At 33.2% G+C, this 23,146-nt stretch overlaps 1 protein-coding gene and 1 long non-coding RNA gene across 4 annotated transcripts; one reads left to right on the top strand and one right to left on the bottom strand.

Moving 5' to 3' along the window:
- Positions 1-2,575: 2,575 nt before the first annotated feature.
- Positions 2,576-4,396, bottom strand: LOC125371303. Its single transcript, XR_007217606.1, has 2 exons — positions 3,595-4,396; positions 2,576-2,793 (listed from the first exon to the last, which is right to left on the bottom strand). It is a non-coding gene; the product is annotated as an uncharacterized LOC125371303 (long non-coding RNA).
- Positions 4,397-9,081: 4,685 nt separating this feature from the next.
- On the top strand, positions 9,082-22,738 carry LOC8284763 (chromatin-remodeling ATPase INO80). 3 transcript variants are annotated; one of them, XM_048379937.1, is made up of 24 exons: positions 9,082-9,271; positions 9,354-9,428; positions 9,630-9,717; positions 9,969-10,356; positions 10,495-10,927; positions 11,118-11,318; positions 11,452-11,562; positions 12,391-12,806; positions 12,918-13,026; positions 13,112-13,192; positions 13,269-13,441; positions 14,080-14,205; positions 15,377-15,538; positions 15,618-15,675; positions 16,907-17,137; positions 17,306-17,452; positions 17,637-18,191; positions 18,300-18,557; positions 18,666-18,773; positions 19,016-19,110; positions 19,245-19,401; positions 19,621-19,818; positions 20,000-20,152; positions 21,647-22,738. In XM_048379937.1, exons 2-24 carry the CDS (start codon positions 9,369-9,371, stop codon positions 21,932-21,934), a joined length of 4,596 nt encoding a protein of 1,531 aa, XP_048235894.1. In that variant the 5' UTR covers positions 9,082-9,271; positions 9,354-9,368; the 3' UTR covers positions 21,935-22,738. The 3 variants fall into 3 exon arrangements, with proteins under 3 accessions (XP_048235894.1, XP_048235893.1, XP_048235895.1); XM_048379936.1 differs by having other exon boundaries at positions 9,083-9,428; XM_048379938.1 differs by lacking the exon at positions 9,630-9,717 and having other exon boundaries at positions 9,083-9,428.
- Positions 22,739-23,146: the final 408 nt, after the last annotated feature.

The following is a 23,146-nucleotide window of genomic DNA, read 5'->3' as shown; positions in this document are numbered from 1 at the left end:
ATCATGCCCCAAGATCACCAATCTGGCACATCGATATATTTTTTAAGAATTGGATCTTCTAATAAGGCATTTAATATTAGAATTGCATTAATTTTCCTAAATAAGGCAAACTGATTTCTTTCAAATAGTCTTTCTATACACGAAATCTCATACAATTCAAAGACTTTGATTCTGCTTATTGGATCCGCATCAAGAAGACTCTAAATCATATTATAGTATGACTTCCTAAAAGTGGCAAGCCCTAGATCCATAGATTTACTAAGGTGAAGGTTAATTCTGCAATTAGAAAGGAAGTAGGAGGAGGTTTGGAGGTTATTATCCAAGATTGTCAAGGCTTGGTTATTGATTCAAGTTGTACTCTTTTGCGATATTTTACTGATATTGAAATTATTAAATTACATTAAGTTTGGTATCAAGTTGGCCCAAGATTTGTCCTTATCACATTTTTCTGTGGAATCTGATTATAAAAAGGGTGTGCATCTTTCTAACGCAATTGTATTTCCTATTTCTTACCTGTGTATTAAGAGATCCATAATATTAAGCACGCCTTTCCTTTATTCATTGAAAATGTAGAATAAATATCCGGGAAGGGGGATGAATTGGACTTTTCAAAATTTTCTGGCAAGTTGATATACTTGTAGAATAGTTTCACAGGAGTTCTATTATATGCATGATGCAAACTGCACAGATATTTGGCAAAGCTTAGAAAGCTTTATGTTAGACACCTACAGCGGTAAGCCGACTTTATTAATAGATACCTCAACTACTGTAAATTTGATTATTATTCCATGAACTCTTCTCAGTTGGTCAAGTAAGAGAATGCAAGGTAGTAGATGTCTCATGCTCGATTAAAAATAATTAAATGTCTATTTTAACAGAACTCATTTGTGTTATGCAATAGACGACTAACCAAATAGATAGCGAAATCAAATGTCTATTAAATGCGTAAGTTAAAAGATATCAACGTGAAGATTTATCCTGGTTTAGTACTAAGACCTACATCCTATCCTTAAGGATTGCAACATGATATTTTCCCAATAGTTGACTCTATTAACGGCTAAAGATCAAGCTATATAAGGTTCTAATATTAAGACATCTTACCCAGTCTGAGATATCTCCTCTTTGACTGACCCACAAAAATTATTAGGCTTTTATTAACCTCTTACTTACTTCATTAGGTGTAAATGGACCTCTCACAAACTTTTCAAAAGGAGATTGTGTCACCTACCAAATAATAAGCTTTCACACTAGGTGCTTGGAAACCTTACAAGAGATTTTCTTTTTTTTAAATGATAAACCTAAAATAACAGTATTCCTATATAGATCAAATGCAAATTTAATGTAAGAAAAACCGATTAGAAGACTACAAATGTAAATGCCCAAGAATAAAAGAAGAAGATGAAGAGTGGTAAATGCAACTATCATCTCTTGAGAGTTTTTAGAGAATAAATGATACTCTTCCTTATTGATTTGGTTGGCGAAGCTCTTATGTATAAGATAACAACAAATTAGTCGTTAAAGACACTTTTTAAAGTATTGTAGATATACACAAAAGAAAATTTTTAAAATTTACTTTAGAAATCTTTACATCTGTTGATTTAGACGTTTGACACCTTAGCTTTATGTTATAATAGTCTGTAGAAGATGACCATAAAAAACTGTCACTAAAAAAGTTGTTAAAGCAACATAGAAATAAACGTGACAGTTTGCATATCGCTTTTACTTCACTCAATAGAAACTAGTCGTTGGACATTTGTATTAGATCTGTAAATGTATGGAAATTTGACATGCCAGGTTAGATTGAAGTTAGATACCTTAAAATGTCAAATAAATGTTTCTGAAACAGATTTCTCAAAAGACATGATTTTTAAGGAGTTGGATTTTATGCACTTCAAATTATTTTGAGAAAATTAGAATATGTCTTCATATGATTTGAACTCAGAAGAAGACTTGAAATCTTTCAGTGTGTATGAAAATAATTTTAATAAAGCAACTGATCCATTTAACAAGATGTCTAAGAGGCATGTATTCCTAATGTTTTGTTTGGTTGAAATCCATTAAGTATTTCATTTCATTTGAGAAAACGACATGAGAAATAAAGTAAAATTGAAATAATAAAGTTGAAAGAAATATTTTGATATTATAAGAAATATTTTAACTTACGAATGTGGAATTCATTATTTTAGAATCTTCAGAGTTTCTAAAGAGTAAATGATATTCTTCTTTATTGATTTGGTTGGCGAAGCACTTATTTATAAAGCAATAAGAAATTAGTTGTTATAGACACTTCTTAAAATATTTTAGATATGTATAAAAAAATCTTTCTAAAATTTATTCTAGAAACCTTTACATCTGCTGATTTAAACGTCTAGCACCTTTTTAGCTTTCTATCATGACAATCTGTAAAAGCTGACAGCAGAAAATTGTCACTAAAAAAGTTGCTTAAGCAACAGACAAGTTGTCACGACTTGATCTGTGGCCCGTGGTCGGTATTAGGGAATGGGTAGGTTTAAGGCCACCGAATCCCGTAGTAAGCCTTACTAACCAATAACTTAATAACATGCTCATAAAAATATAACATTAATCATGCTTGACATACCATACATAAATCTAACTGGTCTGATAACATTTCACGTCCATTATGGACCAAAAAATCATAACAATAAAAAATATTCTACTGCGGAAGGTCTAAAATATAAAATAACCAAAAATATGAAAGTATAGATTATTAACAATAAGCTCAATGAAGGAAGGAGTCGGGCTGTCAAAATGTAGGATGCCGAAGAACTTTAACTGTCATCTGAAAAATAAAATTGAGACTGTTAGTCTCGAGAGTGAGTTAAAATCAAATAATCTTGTAACTAATGCAGTCTCCTCAATAAATAATATTTATTAATTCAGTATATCATGCCATTGCATATCAAATACGAGTCACACCATAATTTAGAAATAATATACATTTTAAGACTAAAACGCTAGTAGCCTTTTGGCTCTCTTATTCCAATAGGTCTGGCACCCAGAGAGCGAAGCTCAACTAGGGTCCTTACATCCAGCCTAGACACTTCATTCCCAACTAAGCCAGTGCTCAGAAAGCATTGCTCGACCAGAGTCCTTTTTCCCGCAGTCAAACTTTCATAGTGCAGAGAGTTATACTCGACCATGGCAAAATCCAAACATTACCTTATTACCTGTATCTGATTATTACCGACATGCACGCGGTCCTGATGCAACCCATCAGATGGCATGTTCTACTATAGCCTTATCCCATTGTCACAATCGTAACATAAATATAATAATTATAAACTAACATCATTATTCAACAACATACTGAAATTAAGGATTTAGAATCTCGGATAAAGCGAGCATGCAATTTATGTATAGAATTAATAATAGTATTAAAATAACATTAATTGTGATTTCAAAAATAACGAGATAATTTTTCAGATAATAATATTAATATTATTTGTGGTAATTACTAATTAAACGAAATTATTCATAATGCGATACTGAAAATCATATTAAACATAAATCACTAAAACATCACATTAAATTCAGACATGCCAATAGTGCAGTGATTATATAACTTTAACTCACAGTTCTGTCGCGCTCCTCAGTCCGCTCCTACACCTTGGGTGGAGCTGGCAGGAAGGATGGATTATCTATTCACGAAAACACTTAGTTAATAGAAAATCTTAAATTTTTCCCTAGGCCTAGACCCCTAGATTAAACTGCTTGAAATTACTTTAGACTCGAAAATTTTGTTCGAAAATTCAGTGGAACCTCTCCTAAATTACGGACGTTTATCTCCTATAAAACGGGTCCAAAACCTGCCAAAAAGTACTTCAAATATACTGCGATTAATTAACGGGAGTCGGGCAACCAAAACTGCATTAACTTTTTCGACTCTGCAACACATCACAAACACAAATAATTAAATCCAAATAATTTTTAATTTATCCATCACTGATAATTAATAGCCACAATATTTTTCTAAAATTACAACATAATTTTTAAGGTCTAAATAAAATTATACCGAGTCGAAATTGTAATATTTCGCACGGCCGAAAAGCACCGGGGTCTGAAAGCCGGTCTTGCCAACAGCGTCAGAATTCGAATTCGGAAGGGCCTACGCGAAGCTCGAGTTGTGAGGAGTCTAAAAATACAAGAATTCCGGTCGGAAAGTGACCGAAAGACACCGGATCGAGGCCGAAAAGGTATTGCTACGGTGAAGCTTCCCGAGGCTGCCAACGGGGAATTTCACCGCAAAGAGGGTCGCTTCTGGGGTGGGGAGTCCGATTTCAGTGTCGGTTTACCGAAAGGACGCCGGCAGGAGGCCAAACCGACGATGGCAGCCCCTTCTTCCTTTGTCGGCGTCGGTGGAAAGGAGGGAGAAGGAGGAGGAAGCGAGCAGCGAGTGGGCGCAGGCGATGAGGAGGATGGATTATCTATTCACGAAAACACTTAGTTAATAGAAAATCTTAAATTTTTCCCTAGGCCTAGACCCCTAGATTAAACTGCTTGAAATTACTTTAGACTCGAAAATTTTGTTCGAAAATTCAATGGAACCTCTCCTAAATTACGGACGTTTATCTCCTATAAAACGGGTCCAAAACCTGCCAAAAAGTACTTCAAATATACTGCGATTAATTAACGGGAGTCGGGCAACCAAAACTGCATTAATTTTTTCGACTCTGCAACACATCACAAACACAAATAATTAAATCCAAATAATTTTTAATTTATCCATCACTGATAATTAATAGCCACAATATTTTTCTAAAATTACAACATAATTTTTAAGGTCTAAATAAAATTATACCGAGTCGAAATTGTAATATTTTACGGTAGAAAAACTTGCCATCATGGTCGAGTCGAATTCGGAAGGGCCTACGCGAAGCTCGAGTTGTGAGGAGTCTAAAAATACAAGAATTCCGGTCGGAAAGTGACCGAAAGGCACCGGATCGAGGCCGAAAAGGTATTGCTACGGTGAAGCTTCCCGAGGCTGCCAACGGGGGATTTCACGGCAAAGAGGGTCGCTTCTGGGGTGAGGAGTCCGATTTCGGTGTCGGTTTACCGAAAGGACGCCGGCAGGAGGCCAAACAGACGATGGCAGCCCCTTCTTCCTTTGTCGGCGTCGGTGGAAAGGAGGGAGAAGGAGGAGGAGGGCTGCTGAACGGCGGCGACCAACTGGGAGGCGCAGGTGATGAGGAGGAGGGCTGAAGTCGACGGGAAGAGGGAGAAGGATGGAGGAAGGAAGAGAGGAGGGAGAGGGGGAGGAATGGGAGAAGAGAGAAGAGAGAAGGAAAGGGGAGGGGAAAAAGAAAAAGGAAGGAAATTTCTTTTTTTAAATTATTATTATTATTATTATTATTATATTATATATTCTTTTAAAAAAAACTAGGTATTACATAAGTAAACAGGCATTACTTTTACTTCACTCAATAGAAACTAGCCATTACACATTTGTGTAAGATGTGTGTGTAGAAATATAGTATGCCAGGCTAGAAAGAAGTTAGATACCTTAAAGTATCCAATAGATATCTAATCTAAAGCAGATTTCTCAAAAGACATAATTTTTAAGGAGTAAGATTTTATGCACTTTTAATTATTTTGAGAAGATCAAAATATTATCTTTATATGATTTGATGTCTTACAGTGTGCATGAAAGTAATTTTAGTAAAGTAATTGCTTCATTTAACAAGATGTCTAAGAGACATATATTTCTAATGCTATGTTTGGTTAAAATCCATTAAGGAATTCATTTTATTTGAAAAAAAGACATGAAAAATAAAGTAAAATGGAGATAATAAAGTTGAAAGAGATATTTTAGTTTTATGGAATATATTAACTTACTTATATAGAATTCATTTAAAAATTCTACTTATTTTATTAGAATTTAGTTTAGTTACAACCAATTCCACATAAATTTGATTATGTAGAATTCTAAATTAACAATCACTTTATTCAAAGCATATAAACTTAGATTTGCAAATAAATTCCACAAATTTTATAAATTTTTACCAAACACTATATAAATAAATATTATTGACTTATAGATTCTTATTCTTGATGTTAATATGTTGCTTCGCGTAAGCTAGATGTCTTCTTGGCCATTTTATTTTGCTGGTCATCTGAACAGATCCTTTTTGTACCTGCACTGTTAGATGTTTGTATAGACAATATTAAAACACATAATATTTTTTTACCTTCAAAACTTAGATTATTAGCTTCTTAGGGCTAACAATAATTTTATGAACAACAACAAACAATAATAAAGTTGCCCATGCTCTCTCTTCCTTGGATTTTGAATATATTTCTAATTTTTTCATCACTGAGGATGTCCCTTATTTTGTTCTTTCTTTGCTCCAGCAAGATTTTGTATGTACTCTCCTGGTTAATCATTGAATAAATTTTCTTATTCTAAAAAAAAGATCTCCACATGTGAAGTTGAATTATATTATTATGTCTTATTATAAATTTAAATTATATATTATTTAAATAAAAATTATGAATTACTCTGAATTTAAGGGAGCATGTCAAACAACATGGAAAAAAATATCATCTGAATATTTAATTTTTTCACTATTTTATGCTAATCTTGTCATGGAAGTTTAATATTCATATTGTTTATCTTTCTTTTTTCATTATTTGTTTTAAAAAATAAATTTTTATTTTTATTTAATATTAACTGTATTAGTATTAAAAATATCATATTATACAACTAAAAATTCTAAGAGAAATTTTTAAAAACTAAGACATTAGTTTTTTTTAATATTTTTTATTCATCAACTTAGACATTTTATTACAATATTTTATATTTAATAATCATTAAAAATAGAGCAATTTAATAATTTTAAAAATATAAATAAAATATTGTCCATAAATAATATAAAAATTTAATTATACAAAATAAATATATAATACTTAGTATTGACAATATATTATCAATTAAAGTTAAAAAATAATATTTAATAATTTTATACGATATAACTCTTAGATTTATTTGAGGTCAAATAATTCATTACAGTTCGTTCGAGTCGGTAGCTATGAGTGCTCAAGTCGACGGTTCACTCTATTCAGTAAACGTCGGTGCAGAGAGTCTTTCCAAAAGATCGACCTATGTTATTCAAAGCATTTTTTCTTTCTTGGAGAAGGCAGGAGCTACAATTACAATACACGGAGTTGAATCAAAGCCCGTAGAGCAAAGAACCAAGTTGAACTCCAAGTCTTACGCAAATGCTTTGATCCTAAGCCCAAAACCAAAGGAAGACAGAAGCGACTGGGTCTTAATTTAAGTCTAGGGTGGCTAATCTTCCTCGAGAGGATATGCTCACATGCTTAATTTTTTTATTGATTTACCCGTTCTTTTTAGGCGCAATTACGAGTCTTCGAAACAACCGTTCCTTTTCTTTTGGCTATGTATATAAAATACATTAACTCATACTGTACAACAAAAGAAATTCTCATAAAATAGTTAAATGTGTTTGATAAATATTATATTATACATTAATTTATCACTTTTCTATTTAAACAATGGTTCAAATTCTAAGAAATATAATTATATTTTCAATTTTTAATTAATAAATTAGCTTTCTAGTTATATAATAATTTTTAATCCTAAAAAGAAACATATTAATTATATATATATAATTAATAAATCAACATGTAAATTTTCTTAAAATGTGTACTTATTTTTTATATATAAAGATAAGTACAAAAAAATACCCCATGATTTCATCATTTAACAACTTTTAATATGTAGTTTTCTTTTCAGACATAAAAAGATATGCGGTTACAAATTGTGATAAAAAAATATATATAACTGTTAAAAAGTCTCAATTTATAAAGATTTAACTACTTTCACTTCGATCAACCATCATTATCATGTTGCCCGTGTTTGATACATGAGTTTAAAATTTAACAACTCATAATTCTATTATTTAACCATTAAATCACATTTTAAAAAGTCATTATCTGATGAGATCGATTTTTAACGATCAAATAATGAAATTTTGAGTTATTAAGCTTTAAATCTATATTATCAAACACATGAATTATGATAATGAAATATAACTGATTGAAGTGAAGATGACAGAATCTTTACAAATCGATATTTTTTAACAGCAAACTCCTGTTGTCATAATTTATAATCACGTACTTTTTTCTGTCTAAAAAATTAAATATTGAAAGTTGTCAAATGGTAAACGCATGGTTATTTTTTTATACTTATCCTATTTTTTTAATGATATATGTGTCTTTGATACATAAGTATTATATTGATGTATAATTTATATGCTTTTTGTATAATTAATATATTAACTAAAATAATTATTTTATAACTAGATAATAATTTTAATTATAATTTTAACATTATATGAATCAATAAGTTAGTTTTTGAATTATATAAGATTTTTAATTTTAGAAAATAATAATGTTTATAATATTAATTTGATAAATAATTAATACATTAATTGATAATTATTTAAAATATTTTGCTTATTTAATAACAAAATTTTAAAATATTAGACATTTTATTCAAAGAAACCACTTAAAAATATTTTAAGATATTATCATTTTTAAAAACATAATAAATAATTATAAAATATGAATAGATTTATTAGTATTTTTATAAATTTATTTCAATCGTTCGAGCAATGATTAGTTTAATATTTTTTCATCTAATTTTGGTGGACCATTTTTTTTATAGTCCTTGAATAATATAGATCATTTTCAATTTTAGTAGTTAGTTTAATGATTAAGTCTAAGATACTTTTCATTAATCCACATAAATACCAATATTTATAATTAATTTTTATTTACTTAATTTTGAAATTATAAATATTTATACAAAATTTTGATTCTAATATAATTTTTTTATTTAAATTTAAAAATTATAGATAGATTGATAAATTTAGAAATAAATAAATAATTATATATTTATTTGAATATTTATTAATAGCATTTTAATAAAATAATTAAAATAGTGATATTAATTAAAAAATCAAATTTTTTAAATTCTTATTAAAATTGGACGCAAGAGTAACATCTATGGATAGAAAATAAAGCTCCTAAACACAGGAAAAAAAGAAAGCATAGTGCACGTTAACAACATGGCGCCCATTTGGCGCAGGTTAGAACCTCTTGATGCTTCGTACTCTGCCTGTGTCACCTGCGGACCTCAACTCTTTCTCTCCTGGCCTTATCCTACGCACCCTAACCTGCCTCTTCTCCGCTTCTCCTTCTGTCTCTCTATATCAATTAAACATTTAGGGTTTGTATTTATTATTATTCTCCTTTTTATCTCTCCCTCTCTATCTCCATGCTTTTCAAACAGCCAGGGATTTGGTTCTCAGGATTAGCTTCTGGCGATGGAGCACAGGAGACAAGCCAATGATTCACTCTCTTATTCAAATCTCTTCAATCTCGAGGTGGGTTTTTGGCTTTCTCAATTCGTTTCTTCAATTAATAACTATTTTTTTTCTTTGTATAACCACATTAATTTGTCAATTTTTTTAAGAAAAATTCTGTTCTTATAATTGAGTACCAAAATTTAACTTTATTGTAGTTTAATTTTTTGTTTTCTTTTCCTTTTATTTAGTTTTTTTTTATTCTTGTTTTGCTTCTTTTAGTCTTTGATCAACTTCAAAGTTCCACAACCGGATGATGATTTTGATTATTATACGAATAGTAGTCAGGATGAGAGCAGAGGTAGCCAAGGTACTCTCAATTGTATTTTGCTAAGTTTTCTTTTTTCCTTTTTTGAAAAAAATCTCCTCTTGAATTTATATGGACCCAACTGATATTTATTTAATATCTATGATTCATATTTGTTCAATTTGTACTCTTTATTTGTGTGTACATTCATTTTACTTGTGAAGCTTAGTCTTTTTCGAGGTAGATTATACTGGAGTAGTGAGTGTACCAATGTGTGCATAAATTCTTTCTACACTTTGATTGGATGTATGCAGGTGGTGTAATGGCAAACTATGGTAATGGGAATATTCAAGATAAGGACTTGAGTTTAGCTAAGAGAAAGAAGCGGTCTAATAACAGTGACGGAGAGGAGGGAGACAGATACAACAGTACACGAATCACAGAGGAGCGTTATCGTTCAATGCTAGGGGAGCACATTCAGAAGTACAAGAGGAGGTTTAAGGATTCCTCGTCAGGTCCTGCACCTGCTCCATCACGTATGGGTTTTCCTGTTCCAAAGAGTAGTTTAGGAAGTTCAAAGACGAGAAAGCTGGGGAGTGAACAGCGAGGAGGGTTGTATGACGTAGAAACCACATCTGAATGGCTTAATGATGTTACTCCCATAAAACGTGGAGACTATGTTGAATCAGATTATACACCCAAGTATGTAGCAGCATTCACTAAAACGATTTGTTCTCCTTCTTGATATGTATTATTTGTTTCTTTATAGTATATCTTTATGTGCATGGGTGTGCATATATTTGAATTTCATTTGAATGGAAAATTTTTCTATTTTTGCAGAATATCCTATGAACCTGCTTATTTGGATATTGGAGAGGGTATCACTTATAGGATACCTCCCTCTTATGATAAGTTGGCATCATCTTTGAACTTGCCAAGCTTCTCCGACATCAGGGTTGAGGAATTCTACTTGAAGGGCACTCTGGATTTAGGATCATTAGCTGAAATGATGACCAATGATAGAAGGCTTGGACCTAGAAGTCGAGCAGGGATGGGAGATCCCCGGCCCCAGTATGAGTCACTTCAGGGAAGATTGAAGGAATTGGCAGCTTCTAACTCAGCCCAGAAGTTCAGTCTAAAGATATCTGAAGCTGCTTTGAATTCCTCCATCCCAGAAGGGGCGGCTGGAAATACACCACGGTCGATTTTGTCCGAGGGTGGTGTATTGCAGGTTTACTATGTGAAGGTTCTGGAGAAAGGAGAGATGTATGAGGTTTGTCTCCCCTTTGAACAAGTATTAATGGAAATGTGCTTTTTCTATTATTGTTATTATTATTATTATTATTATTATTATTATTGCTACTACTACTACTACTACTACTACTATTATCGTTATTCTCTTTCTTATTGTGGAGCTGGTGATGGAGTTTCTTTTATTCAGCTTGTGTCCTTCTGAGATGCAGATTATAGAGCGGAGTCTACCAAAGAAGCCAAAGTTGAAGAAAGACCCTGCTGTCATTGAGAGGGAGGAAATGGAAAAGATTGGCAAGGTTTGGGTGAACATTGTAAGAAGAGACATACCTAAGCATCATAGAATTTTCACTACTTTCCATAGGAAGCAATTAATTGATGCAAAGAGGTTCTCAGAGAACTGCCAAAGAGAGGTAATTATACTTATTCCCTCCATGATTATGCATGCATAGTAAAAAATATGTTATTAAATGGTCTCCTTATTTTAGCTTTTATAAGATTATATTCCTAAATGTTTTAGTGGTTGGTTGATGTCCTATGTTCCAGGTAAAATTGAAGGTCAGTAGATCGCTCAAACTCATGAGGGGTGCTGCAATTCGCACTAGGAAGTTGGCTAGAGATATGCTGCTGTTTTGGAAGCGGGTGGACAAGGAGATGGTAACTTTCTTTTCTTTTTTTGCTTAATTTTACTTTCTTTTTCTGCTGAGTTTAACTCCTTATTTCTTCTCCTACTTCTCTTTGCATTTCCTTTTAATGTATTCAAACTTCAAATAGAACTTTCACATCTGCTTCTTTATTTTAAGTTTTTGGGGTTTTTAACTATAACAGAGCAAATACCTAATCATGTTAAAAGAAAGCCGAATAAATCAATCAAGACCTCGAATAGGACTGAAAAAAACAGGAAAAGACAATAGAACTTCAATAGTAGTAGCGCAACTCTGATATTTTAATTTTGTTGCGAAATGAATAACCTATGAATGAACAATCAGAAAGAAAAATCAATGTTTTATATTATTGGATTTTGTTTACCTTGAAGCAAATGGACATGATTCATTTACTCTTGTTTCCTCCTTCTCAGCAAGAGCATGAGCCTCTTGTTGGGTAGATGTTTCTTTCTTTCCATCGATTGTCACATCCGATAAATGACTTAAACTTCCAGTATGGTCCACAAATCCCTGCTTTTTGTGCATGAAAGTTCATCATATTTTCACTGGATTGTTTGCTACGAAAATGTTTCAAGGAAAAATTATGTTTCTCTACATCTATATTTATTTCTATGTTAAATCCTGCTCATATACTAATATCTTTAAAATGTTCCAGACATTTCATATGAGTTTATAAAAGACAAATGAAACTATAATTTGTTGATCGAAACGATATATGATAGCAATTATTGAAAGTCAAAACTGTACCACAAAAAATAATTTCTCCTTGGTTATTTTTTAAACTCATAGCACTTGAGACGTTGGATTCCTTCCCTTGCAGGCTGAAGTGAGGAAAAAAGAGGAGAGAGAAGTTGCAGAATCTTTGAAGCGTGAACAGGAGCTTCGAGAAGCAAAAAGACAGCAGCAAAGGCTCAATTTCTTGTTACAACAAACTGAACTTTATAATCACTTCATGCAAAATAAGCCACAATCACAGCCCTCTGAAGCTTTGCCTGGGGAAGATGAGAACTTGGATGACCCAGAAATGCGTATGAGATCTTCTGGAACTGGGCCTGGTGATGAAGAAGACCCTGAGGAGGTGGAATTGAGAAAAGAGGCTCTGAAAGCTGCTCAAGATGCAGTGTCTAAGCAGAAGAAGTTAACAAGTGCATTTGATACTGAATGCTCAAAGCTGCGTCAAGCTGCTGATATTGATGCCTCAGCTGCAGGATCTAGTGACATAGATCTCCATAATCCGTGAGTTTCTTTTATTTTCTTTCCCTTGTGAATAAACTAAGCTGTTGCTGAAAATATTTTTTTTTTCTTCTTGCATGAGTTTAACTAAGTTCTTATTACCACTTTTTACAGCTCCACCATGCCTGTTACATCAACTGTTAAGACCCCTGAGCTGTTTAACGGTAGCCTTAAAGAATATCAGTTGAAGGGTCTTCAGTGGCTTGTTAACTGTTATGAGCAGGTTGTAAGGCTCTCCCTATATGATTATTTTATTATTTCTTGGTTCAACTTCTTTTATACAACCTTCTCTTTCCTTGCATTTTTAGGGTTTGAATGGTATACTTGCTGATGAAATGGGCCTTGGAAAGACTATTCAAGCTATGGCGTTCTTGGCTCATTTAGCTGAGGTAATTTGTTTAGTTGGTCCTCTGTCTAAGTGTGTTACATTTTCCATGTAGTCACTCAATCGACTTTCTGATGCAGGAGAAAAATATATGGGGGCCTTTTCTGGTTGTTGCACCTGCTTCTGTCTTGAATAACTGGGCTGATGAAATTAGCCGTTTCTGCCCTGACTTGAAAACCCTTCCATATTGGGGTGGCATTCATGAGCGAACAATATTGAGGAAAAACATCAATGCTAAGCGTCTTTATCGAAGGTTTTTTCCCAGTAACACCCTTTCATTGCTTTCTTACATATAGGCAAGGATGATTGCTCCTTTTTTAGTAGGAAAATTAGCATTCTTTGGTAGCCTGACCTTATTATTGAATGTGAATGACAAAGAGGGTACTGATGATGCTGCCAAGTGCCATATTCATAATTTTCTGTCTTGGGTATATGCAACATTTTTTCAATTGGTGAATAGGAAAGAGGTTTTATTCTTTGGTTTTTACTACCTTATGAAGAACTTTGAATTGGTAGGATCAGAAATGGGAAGGTCTACCTTGTTTCAAACATGTTAAAGGCAATGGGTGGTTGACCCCAATTTTGGAAAGTGATGGATTATCTTTTTTGGGTGGTAGACAACTTGGAAGATAATAGTTTAATAAATATAATCATGTTAGCTTCATTGTTGAATGCAATCTAAAAGCTTTGTAGGTTTAGGTGATTGACCATTTCTCTTTAGTAAATTAATGCCCATGAAATTTTTTCATTCCCTTTGTCTCGCAACCTAAGCCTGTGTTTCGACTTTGTTTCTTGGATATGCCACTTATATGATGAGTTCTTGGCAAATTCTATCTATTCAATGTCATGATTGTTTATCTGTAATCACTAACCACATTTTTCTCTTGCCAGGGAGGCTGCATTTCACATTCTAATTACCAGCTATCAACTGCTAGTATCTGACGAGAAGTATTTCCGGCGTGTGAAATGGCAATATATGGTACTAGACGAAGCCCAGGCTATCAAGAGTTCCAGCAGGTTTTAGCTCTATCTTGGAAGTTCTCAAATTGTTTTTATTACTTTTCCCTATCTGCAATCACATATAATTGAAAGAGCTATGCTTGAATTGACATTCCTGTATAAAATATGGTCTTTATACTTTCATACTCCTCTCTAAAATTAATTAGTCATGGATAGTTGGATAAGTGGCATGTTCTTAAAATAATAATATGAACCCAAAAGCAATCTTTATGGCTCAGACCACGAGGAGAGACCCATCTAGACTTGTCTTTTTCTATCCTAGAAGAGGTCTAAGAATTATTTTAACACCGGTATATTTTGCTTTCTTAGTTCCAATACTGAGACGAAAAATTTGCCAATTCTCAGTCATGGCTACTTGTAGCTAAAGAAGCTTAAGAGGCTACACTTTTGAATGATTTCAGAAATAATTTTCAAATGGCAATCTGCTGTCTAGTTTTCAAAACTGATTAGTACTAATGCAGTAATGTGTTACTAAAGAGTTGTGGAATATTATGACTAATGTGCAAAGCATGCTGAAAAGAGGAAATGGAAGACAGAAAAACCTCATATCTAAAAACTTTTTATCTCTTTAAAGTTGCATTTGTCTATCGCTAAGTTATTGAGCTGTTTTATATATATACATATACATATATATACATATATATATATACATATATATATATATATATTTATATTTATACATATACATATACATATATATACATATACATATATATATATATATATATTTATATATATACATATACATGTATGACGCCCTTTTCTTTTGAGCTAGCTTTTGAGAATTAGTTCTACCCAAGCCCATTTATCATGGTATTACAGCTGGACTTTTTGTCTGCTATGATGGGTTTGGACTCGACCATTTGTATGTCATGCTAAGTGTGAGGGAGGGTATTAGAAGTTCTATTTGTCCCACATCATCAAGTTACTGTGTTATGGTGTATATATGTGGATTGGACAATCTCTTTCATTGAGTTAGCTTTTGGGAATGAGTTCTACATAAGCCTATTTATCACTATGCATAGCATCAATCTTCTCAAAGGACCACTGTGATTTTTCTTAAGAAAAAGATATGTTCATGTGATGGAGTGGCAGACAGGTGTATTTATGGTTTTACCTGTTTTAAGCCTGCATGTTCTCGTCTGAAAAAGTTGGGTGCTCTTGGCAGTATAAGATGGAAGACGCTGCTCAGTTTCAATTGTCGTAACCGCTTGCTTCTCACCGGTACGCCTATCCAGAATAATATGGCAGAACTGTGGGCCCTTCTGCATTTTATCATGCCTACATTATTTGACAGCCATGAACAGTTCAATGAATGGTTTTCCAAAGGGTATGTGTACCTCACTGAGGTCCATGTTTATTCTGAGATGTATTAGACCTAAATTTAACCTTTTGTCTTGATTTATCAGAATTGAGAATCATGCAGAGCATGGGGGTACTTTGAATGAGCACCAGCTCAATCGATTGGTGAGTTTACTTGCATAAGATTTACATAATTAGCATTATTGTTAATTATTTAGTGATGTGGTCCTTGTAAATTGCTTTAGTTTGATAAGAATGTGATATGTGATAAACGAGTGTAATAACAAAATATTTTGAAATTGACAGACAATTTGGATGTGAAGTCGAATATGTTCTCACTTGCAAGCATATCAAAATAGGCTAATAGACCAAATTCTCATAGTGCCATGTGGAGATAGTGCTTCCAATAAGGTAGTGGTAGAGGTTATGATTCATGAATGCTACTGAGAGTGCTATTAGTGTGTGTGTGTGAGAGAGAAAGAGAGAGGGATATCTCCTTCATTAGGCTGTCCTTACAAATTTTTTTGTACGTATATTCAGCTTCTTGTTAATGAGCTATTAAGGATGAAATTTAAGTAGTCGTGCCAATTTATTAGGTTTTGCAAGTTTGGACTAGATCAAATCAAGTTGAAATTTCCAAGGGCTATTTTGAGGATATGCATAGACCCAGTTTAGTGGTTCAATCAAGATCAAGCTAGAGTCAAAATTATATCCGTGTTATTTTCTTATTATTTTATGGAGATGGTATGAATTGAGAATGAGATCAGCAGTTCCAGAGACCTGGTGAGCTAGATGGTTGGAGTGCCAATGAGAACTCTTACAAATAGGACTATTGGTTTTGTTCATCTTGAGAAACCAAGTGATGTTTCATTAATTGTGTATCGAGTACAAGTAGTGAACTGATGAAAGAAAAGCAGTTGAAACTCATTAAGCAGTCATGTCACCCAACTCTTTCAGATTTCATATCTTGTGTGTTGGTCCAACCTAACATTTTCCTCTAGTTTTATGGCTTAGAGAAGCAGAGTCTTAACCATGTTTTAATTCGAGTGGCTTAGAGTAGGCTGGTAGATCAGGTTAGAATTTGGTACCTGATTTTTTATTTTCAATGTTTAAACCAGACAGTACGTTTTGCTCAGCTGGTATATCAGATGGTGGGGCATAAATATAATCTACTGTTTGATTTCAATGTGCTTCCTACTTACATTTGAACTTTATATGCTAGAATACGTATCCTGACGTCTCTTGATTTGAAAGTGCTTCGCAAACTTTATTTTTAATGCAATATTCTAGTGAGCATTTGACCTCCTAGTCCTAGTCAGTCATTGCTCTGTAATCATGCAATTCCTTCTCCTTTGGCATCTGGTTTTTGTTGATTTTTTCTTTCTCCTTTTGGCAGCATGCAATTTTAAAGCCTTTCATGCTTCGACGAGTTAAAAAGGATGTGATTACTGAGCTGACCAGAAAAACAGAAGTTACAGTACACTGCAAGTTAAGCTCTCGGCAGCAAGCTTTTTATCAAGCTATTAAGAATAAAATATCCCTTGCTGAGTTGTTTGATGGCAATCGCGGACATTTGAATGAGAAGAAACTTATGAGTTTAATGAATATAGTCATTCAGTTGAGAAAGGTAATCTGTCATATTATTGGGTTCTCTTGCATTTAAATATCTTATGTGAATTTTGTTTATTACGTTTGCTACTTTAATGTGAATCCTATGACTTATTTGTCTACGATATCGATTGTTATTGCCTTCCCATCCTAAAACCAAATTGAAACCTTTTCCTTGATAATGTAGGTATGCAACCATCCAGAGTTGTTTGAAAGGAACGAGGGAAGCACATATCTCTATTTTGGAGATATCCCAAATTCCCTTCTTCCCCCTCCCTTTGGCGAATTGGAGGACATACACTATTCAGGAGCTAGAAATCCTATTACATACCAGGTAATTTCTTGGGCTCTCTAAATATATATATATATATATATATATATATATATATATATATATATATTTTTGAGTAAATGTTCAGTTTTTCTCAGATAGTGCCAAAAACTAAGGAGCTGGTTTCTATTCAATCATGTAATATTTCATTTAATTTTTATTTTAAAGACCTTTTTGACCCCCTCAGATTCCAAAACTAGTGCACAAAGAGACAAGCTCTGAAGCACTTTGTTCCGCAGTTGGACATGGTGTCTGTGGGGAACGATTTCTGGAACTTTTTAATATATTCTCCCCAGCAAATATTTATCAGTCTCTATTCAGACAAGAGGATACCTCAAATAGTTTGCTTGTGAAGAGTGGGACATTTGGTTTTACACATTTGATGGACTTGTCACCCACAGAGGTTACATTTCTGGCAACTGGTTCACTTATGGAGAGGCTATTGTTTTCTATACTGAGGTGGAACCGCCAATTTTTGGATGGAATATTGAACTTGCTTGTGGAAGATATGGATGATGATTCCCATTATAATGACTTTGAGAGGGAAAAAGTAAGAGTTGTTACTCGGATGTTATTGATGCCGTCAAGATCCGAAACAAATGTGTTGAGGAGGAGATTTGCTACAGGACCTGTCGAAACTCCATTTGAGGCTTTAGTCACCTCTCATCAGGACAGGATACTGTCCAACATTAAGCTTCTTCATTCAGTATATACATTCATCCCCCGAGCCAGAGCACCACCGGTATATTTGGATATCCTTAACCACTTCTCGTTTGTATCATTGAAGAATACTTCATTGTTTAATTCATAACAAATGACTGATCTACTGCATTTTTATTCTTCCTAATAGATTTTTGCCCAATGCTCGGATAGAAATTTTGCTTACAAAATGATTGAAGAGTTGCACCAACCCTGGGTAAAGAGGTTGTTACTTGGGTTTGCCCGTACATCTGAATTCAATGGACCTAGAAAGCCTGACGGCCCTCATCCCTTAGTCCAAGAGATCGACTGTGAACTACCTGTTTCACAACCTGCTCTTCAGCTGACATACAATATATTTGGTTCTTGTCCCCCTATGCAAAGCTTTGACCCGGCAAAGTTGCTTACAGTATGGATATCTTTCTTTTCTTTTGGTTCTTAAATCCATTATGTACACATTCTATCTATATGTATCCAATGAATACTTACATTTAGGATCCATTTACTTTCTAAATAGGACTCTGGGAAGCTTCAGACTCTTGATATATTGTTGAAACGTTTGCGAGCTGAGAACCACCGGGTGCTATTGTTTGCACAAATGACAAAAATGCTGAATATTCTTGAGGTACTGTTTCCTAGTTACTTATGAAACATCTTCAAAAATGGTAAAGAACTTGAATTAAACTAGTAAGAGGAATTGGTTTCTCAGCATCTCTAAAAAATATGGCTGTAGACAGGAAAAGTGGGATAAAAGAGTCTTTCTTTTCCCCCTTTTGCATTCTTTGTGCACATAGCAACATTGACCTTTATTTTTTGTCCATTGTCTGTGGAAAGCTTTTTTTGTTGCTAATTCATTTACAATTGCAGGACTACATGAATTACAGGAAGTATAGGTACCTTAGACTTGATGGATCCTCCACAATTATGGACCGAAGGGACATGGTGAGAGATTTCCAGCACAGGTAGTGATTTCATTATCATGTGATGTTTGTTTTGAAAATAATTATATGATAGATTCTTTTTGTTTCTTTGTAATTTCCACTTTGAAATGATTCAAGATTCTTTTTAATTTTTTTTCTTAAATTTTGGGTTGCAGGAGTGATATTTTTGTGTTCTTGCTAAGCACCAGAGCTGGTGGCCTGGGTATCAATTTGACTGCAGCTGATACTGTCATTTTTTATGAGAGTGATTGGAATCCAACATTAGACTTACAGGCTATGGATAGAGCTCATCGGTTGGGGCAGACAAAGGATGTTAGTTCCCCTTCTGACTGTTATGCATTCCCTTTGATGCGGCCATAATTTTGCAGCTCCCATAGCCCATGCAATATCTCTTACTTGTTTACATGGCTGCTTAAAATGTGTTTCTATGCATGCACTAAAAAAAATGATTCTCAGTTGTCCAATGAAATGCTTAGAACCTGCTCACAAACATTTTACTAGATTCATTGAGTGATGCATTTATTGGTGTAGGTTACTGTTTATCGACTCATTTGTAAAGAAACTGTTGAGGAGAAGATTCTGCAAAGAGCGAGTCAGAAGAACACTGTCCAGCAGCTTGTCATGACAGGTGGCCATGTTCAGGGTGATCTGTTGGCCCCTGAGGATGTTGTGTCACTACTTCTGGATGATGCTCAGTTGGAGCAGAAATTAAGAGAAATTCCACAACAGGTGGGTTTTAAATCTGGTTCTATTTTCCATTAATTGCTATTATATTTTCTGTAGATTGTTCCCAATTCACCTACTTGCATAATCCTCGTGTTGAGAGAATATTAAGAGAGAAATGTGAGAGCTACGGAGAAGCCTAAAACTCTCCATCTGTATTTACATGTTGAGAGTTCATTCTTTTCAGGCCAAAGATAGACAAAAGAAAAAACCAACAAAGGCCATACGGCTTGATGCAGAAGGTGATGCAACTCTTGAAGATTTAAATGAAGCTGAGGCTCAGGGCACCGGGAATGAACATTCTCAGGATACGGAGAAAGCAAAATCCAGTAACAAAAAGGTATCTTTTACTTTTGACTTTAAGGCATATATAATGCTGAATGTCTCAGTATTTGTTTCCAAATTATTTTCGTTCTATATAGTTTTTTAATTAAATCATTAGCAACTATACCAAGTTGTCCTTAGCAAGAATTGTCAACTGAAAAAAATGTTTTAAATCTGAACAAAGTACTAACTTTGGCTGAATTTATAATTGCTTCCAGTTCCTCGTATGGGAACCATGTTGGCTGAATTTCAATTCCGTTTTATCAAAATATATTATCTTGCTTGATACTACTGTTATTTTAATGGCTGCACCATTGCTTGTGATGAAATTTGAAACCTCGATATCAACTCTACTGAAAAAAAAAAAAGAAAAAAAAAATCGCTTTGGTTGGTGAATGTATTATTGAAAAGTCGAGTTGCAAATGAGTCGGAGCTGAGCCGAGTTCCACCGTGTTCATATTGTACTCACAAGCTTTAGATGAGCCTACGCTTTTTAGTCGATTAAGTTTTAATGGAATTCTTCATTTATTCATTAAAAAGATAAAATATATATTACAAAATTTATAACATAGTTAGTAAATTCATATTCTTTCTAATGATTTATCTCATAATGTAAATGATTATTAAGTATCATATCATAATTAATATTCTAAAATGAGAAGATTATTACTTTCTACAACTTTAATCTAGTAAATTAGTTCAACTATGTGTTTCTATATAAAATTATGTCGCACATAGTTTAAAATCATTTTTTTTTATTTATGAGCTAGCTCACGAGTGACAAGTGTATGAAGCTGAACTTTGCCTAGGTCAGGCTTGTAATGTTTATAAAATCTCAACAAACGAGCTCAAGTGAGCTTTTATCTGTCAAACTCTGAGCAGCTCATGAGGGACTTGGTTCATTTGCATCCCTGTTCAAGAAACCACATTATTGCAAGGAATAAGATTTTAGAGCTTGTTATAGTTGTAAATGACGCATAAAGCATTTGCAATTATAAATTAGAGCCAACATCATTTCTTTTCCATTTTGGTCATTAGCCTAAAATAAAAATAGACCTGCAATCTGGCCTGGTGAGTGCAAATGCAGCTTCTTTAGGGAGACATGAACTAAAACCCCATTCAACTTATTATCATACCCATGAAGAAAAAAGCTAAAAAAATAAAAGCTCAGATTAGACCAGCCTTCTAAAATCAAATTTGAGAATAAGGAGAAGTATGAGATTTGAGACTACTAAAAATTATCAGATAGGTATCTGGAAGGTGAGCTACTGAGCTGTATAGCCAATTCTCTCCCTGGTTTATTTTTGTCGTCCATTTTCTTTATTAGGCAGTATATTTCTTCTGCCATAGTATATGGCATTTGAATATAATTTATCAGAGCTATTTCTTGTAGTTCCTTTTTATATTATTATAATGGTTGTGCAATAAGTGGGTTGTTTGAATTAAATTATATGCAGTTTGCATTTTTCTTACTTTCAGCTTGATTTATGAGATTGTGGTTTTTTTGCAGAGGAAATCTGCTTCTGATAAGCAAACTCCACCAAAGCCAAGAAATTCACAAAAGATGAATGAATCAAATTCCACGTTGGCGGACTATGAATTGGATGATTCTTTACCAAATACAGACCAACAATCACAAAGATCTAAGAGGCCAAAGAGGACAAAGAAGAGTGTAAATGAGAATCTTGAACCAGCATTCACTGCCACACCCATGACTGATCCAACACAGACTCAATATGCACCTACAAATGCGTTTGGTTCTACGCATACAAACACACTTAACTTAACAAAGATATGAAGTAAAGAAGGTTATATCCAGTAATAGAGCTGTGCATCTCAGTTCAAGGTGTTGATTGCTAACCACATTATGTCAGAATGGGGACCTGGACACCACTTATAGCTGTTCTGTTTTTGAAGCATTATGCGGGAGCAGCACAACTGAGGAGGCAAGCTTGGCCCTGTTATACCATGTACATATTAGCTTTTGGTTCTGGGTTAACCGATTAGAAGATAAAAAAATGTATAAATGGGACTACCTTATTCCTGTGATGCTAGTATATATTTCAGGTCCTGTAAAACTGTCTCCCTGATCAGAAAATGTTGTGGTTGGGCAAACCGGGCCTAGAAAAAATCATAATGAGCAATCATTTGATGGCCTTGGTTCTCTGGTGATGTGCAATCTTACAAAGGACCAGCTGCTTTTGGATATAACGTATGCAGTACAGAGCTTTAGGTCCCCTCCTATACAACATTTGAGCTTGCAGATCAATCTGTACATTTTTCCACTTGAAGCAAAGAATTAGCTTTGCTGTCAACTTAAATGGTTTCAGGACTGGATCGGGCCATTTGGTTCAGTTATTTATGACTGCGGCTAAATCAGGTTGAACCGGCTGAATTGGAAAGAATCGGTTCAACCAGCAACTTCTAATTAACTTGTTAGTTTATTGTGTTTGTCCCTTAGAAAAATGGCAGTAACTGTTTTTTTTTTTTTGTTAAGATTTTACATTGATACTTATAATTTATTTTCTCATGGTTTATATGTATATTTTTATTGTTTATGTAGGTTTCATAATCAAAGGAGATGTAATGATTTTATCGACTATATAAGCTCTTAAATTTAGATTTTTATTAAAAATATTATTTTGTCAGTTACATACTTGTTTTATTTTGGACTTCTAAAATTAGATGAATTATTACTAGTCTTTATATTTATTATTTTATAGAATAATAAATAAAATTAATTTTTAGAAGTAATGACTATTTCTCTTGTATTTTTTTTTATGTTATACTAGTTATTTTTTAATATATAAAAAATTTATTTTATTATTTTATTATTTTGTTATTTTATACTAAAACTCTTTCCATTGAAATTTTTGTTCAACAATCGTTAATTAAAATAAAAGATAATTAAAATAAAAATAGAGTTTAGATTAAGAATCGTGTATCACAAAGATCAAATCAATACGAAGATGTTTCCTTGAATTGAAATAAAGAAATTAGCCACACTTAA

This window comes from Ricinus communis, chromosome 10, assembly GCF_019578655.1.
Source record: "Ricinus communis isolate WT05 ecotype wild-type chromosome 10, ASM1957865v1, whole genome shotgun sequence".
NCBI lineage: Eukaryota > Viridiplantae > Streptophyta > Magnoliopsida > Malpighiales > Euphorbiaceae > Ricinus > Ricinus communis.
The sequence above is the reverse complement of the archived record's forward strand: the minus strand, read 5'-3'. Positions and strand labels throughout refer to the sequence as shown.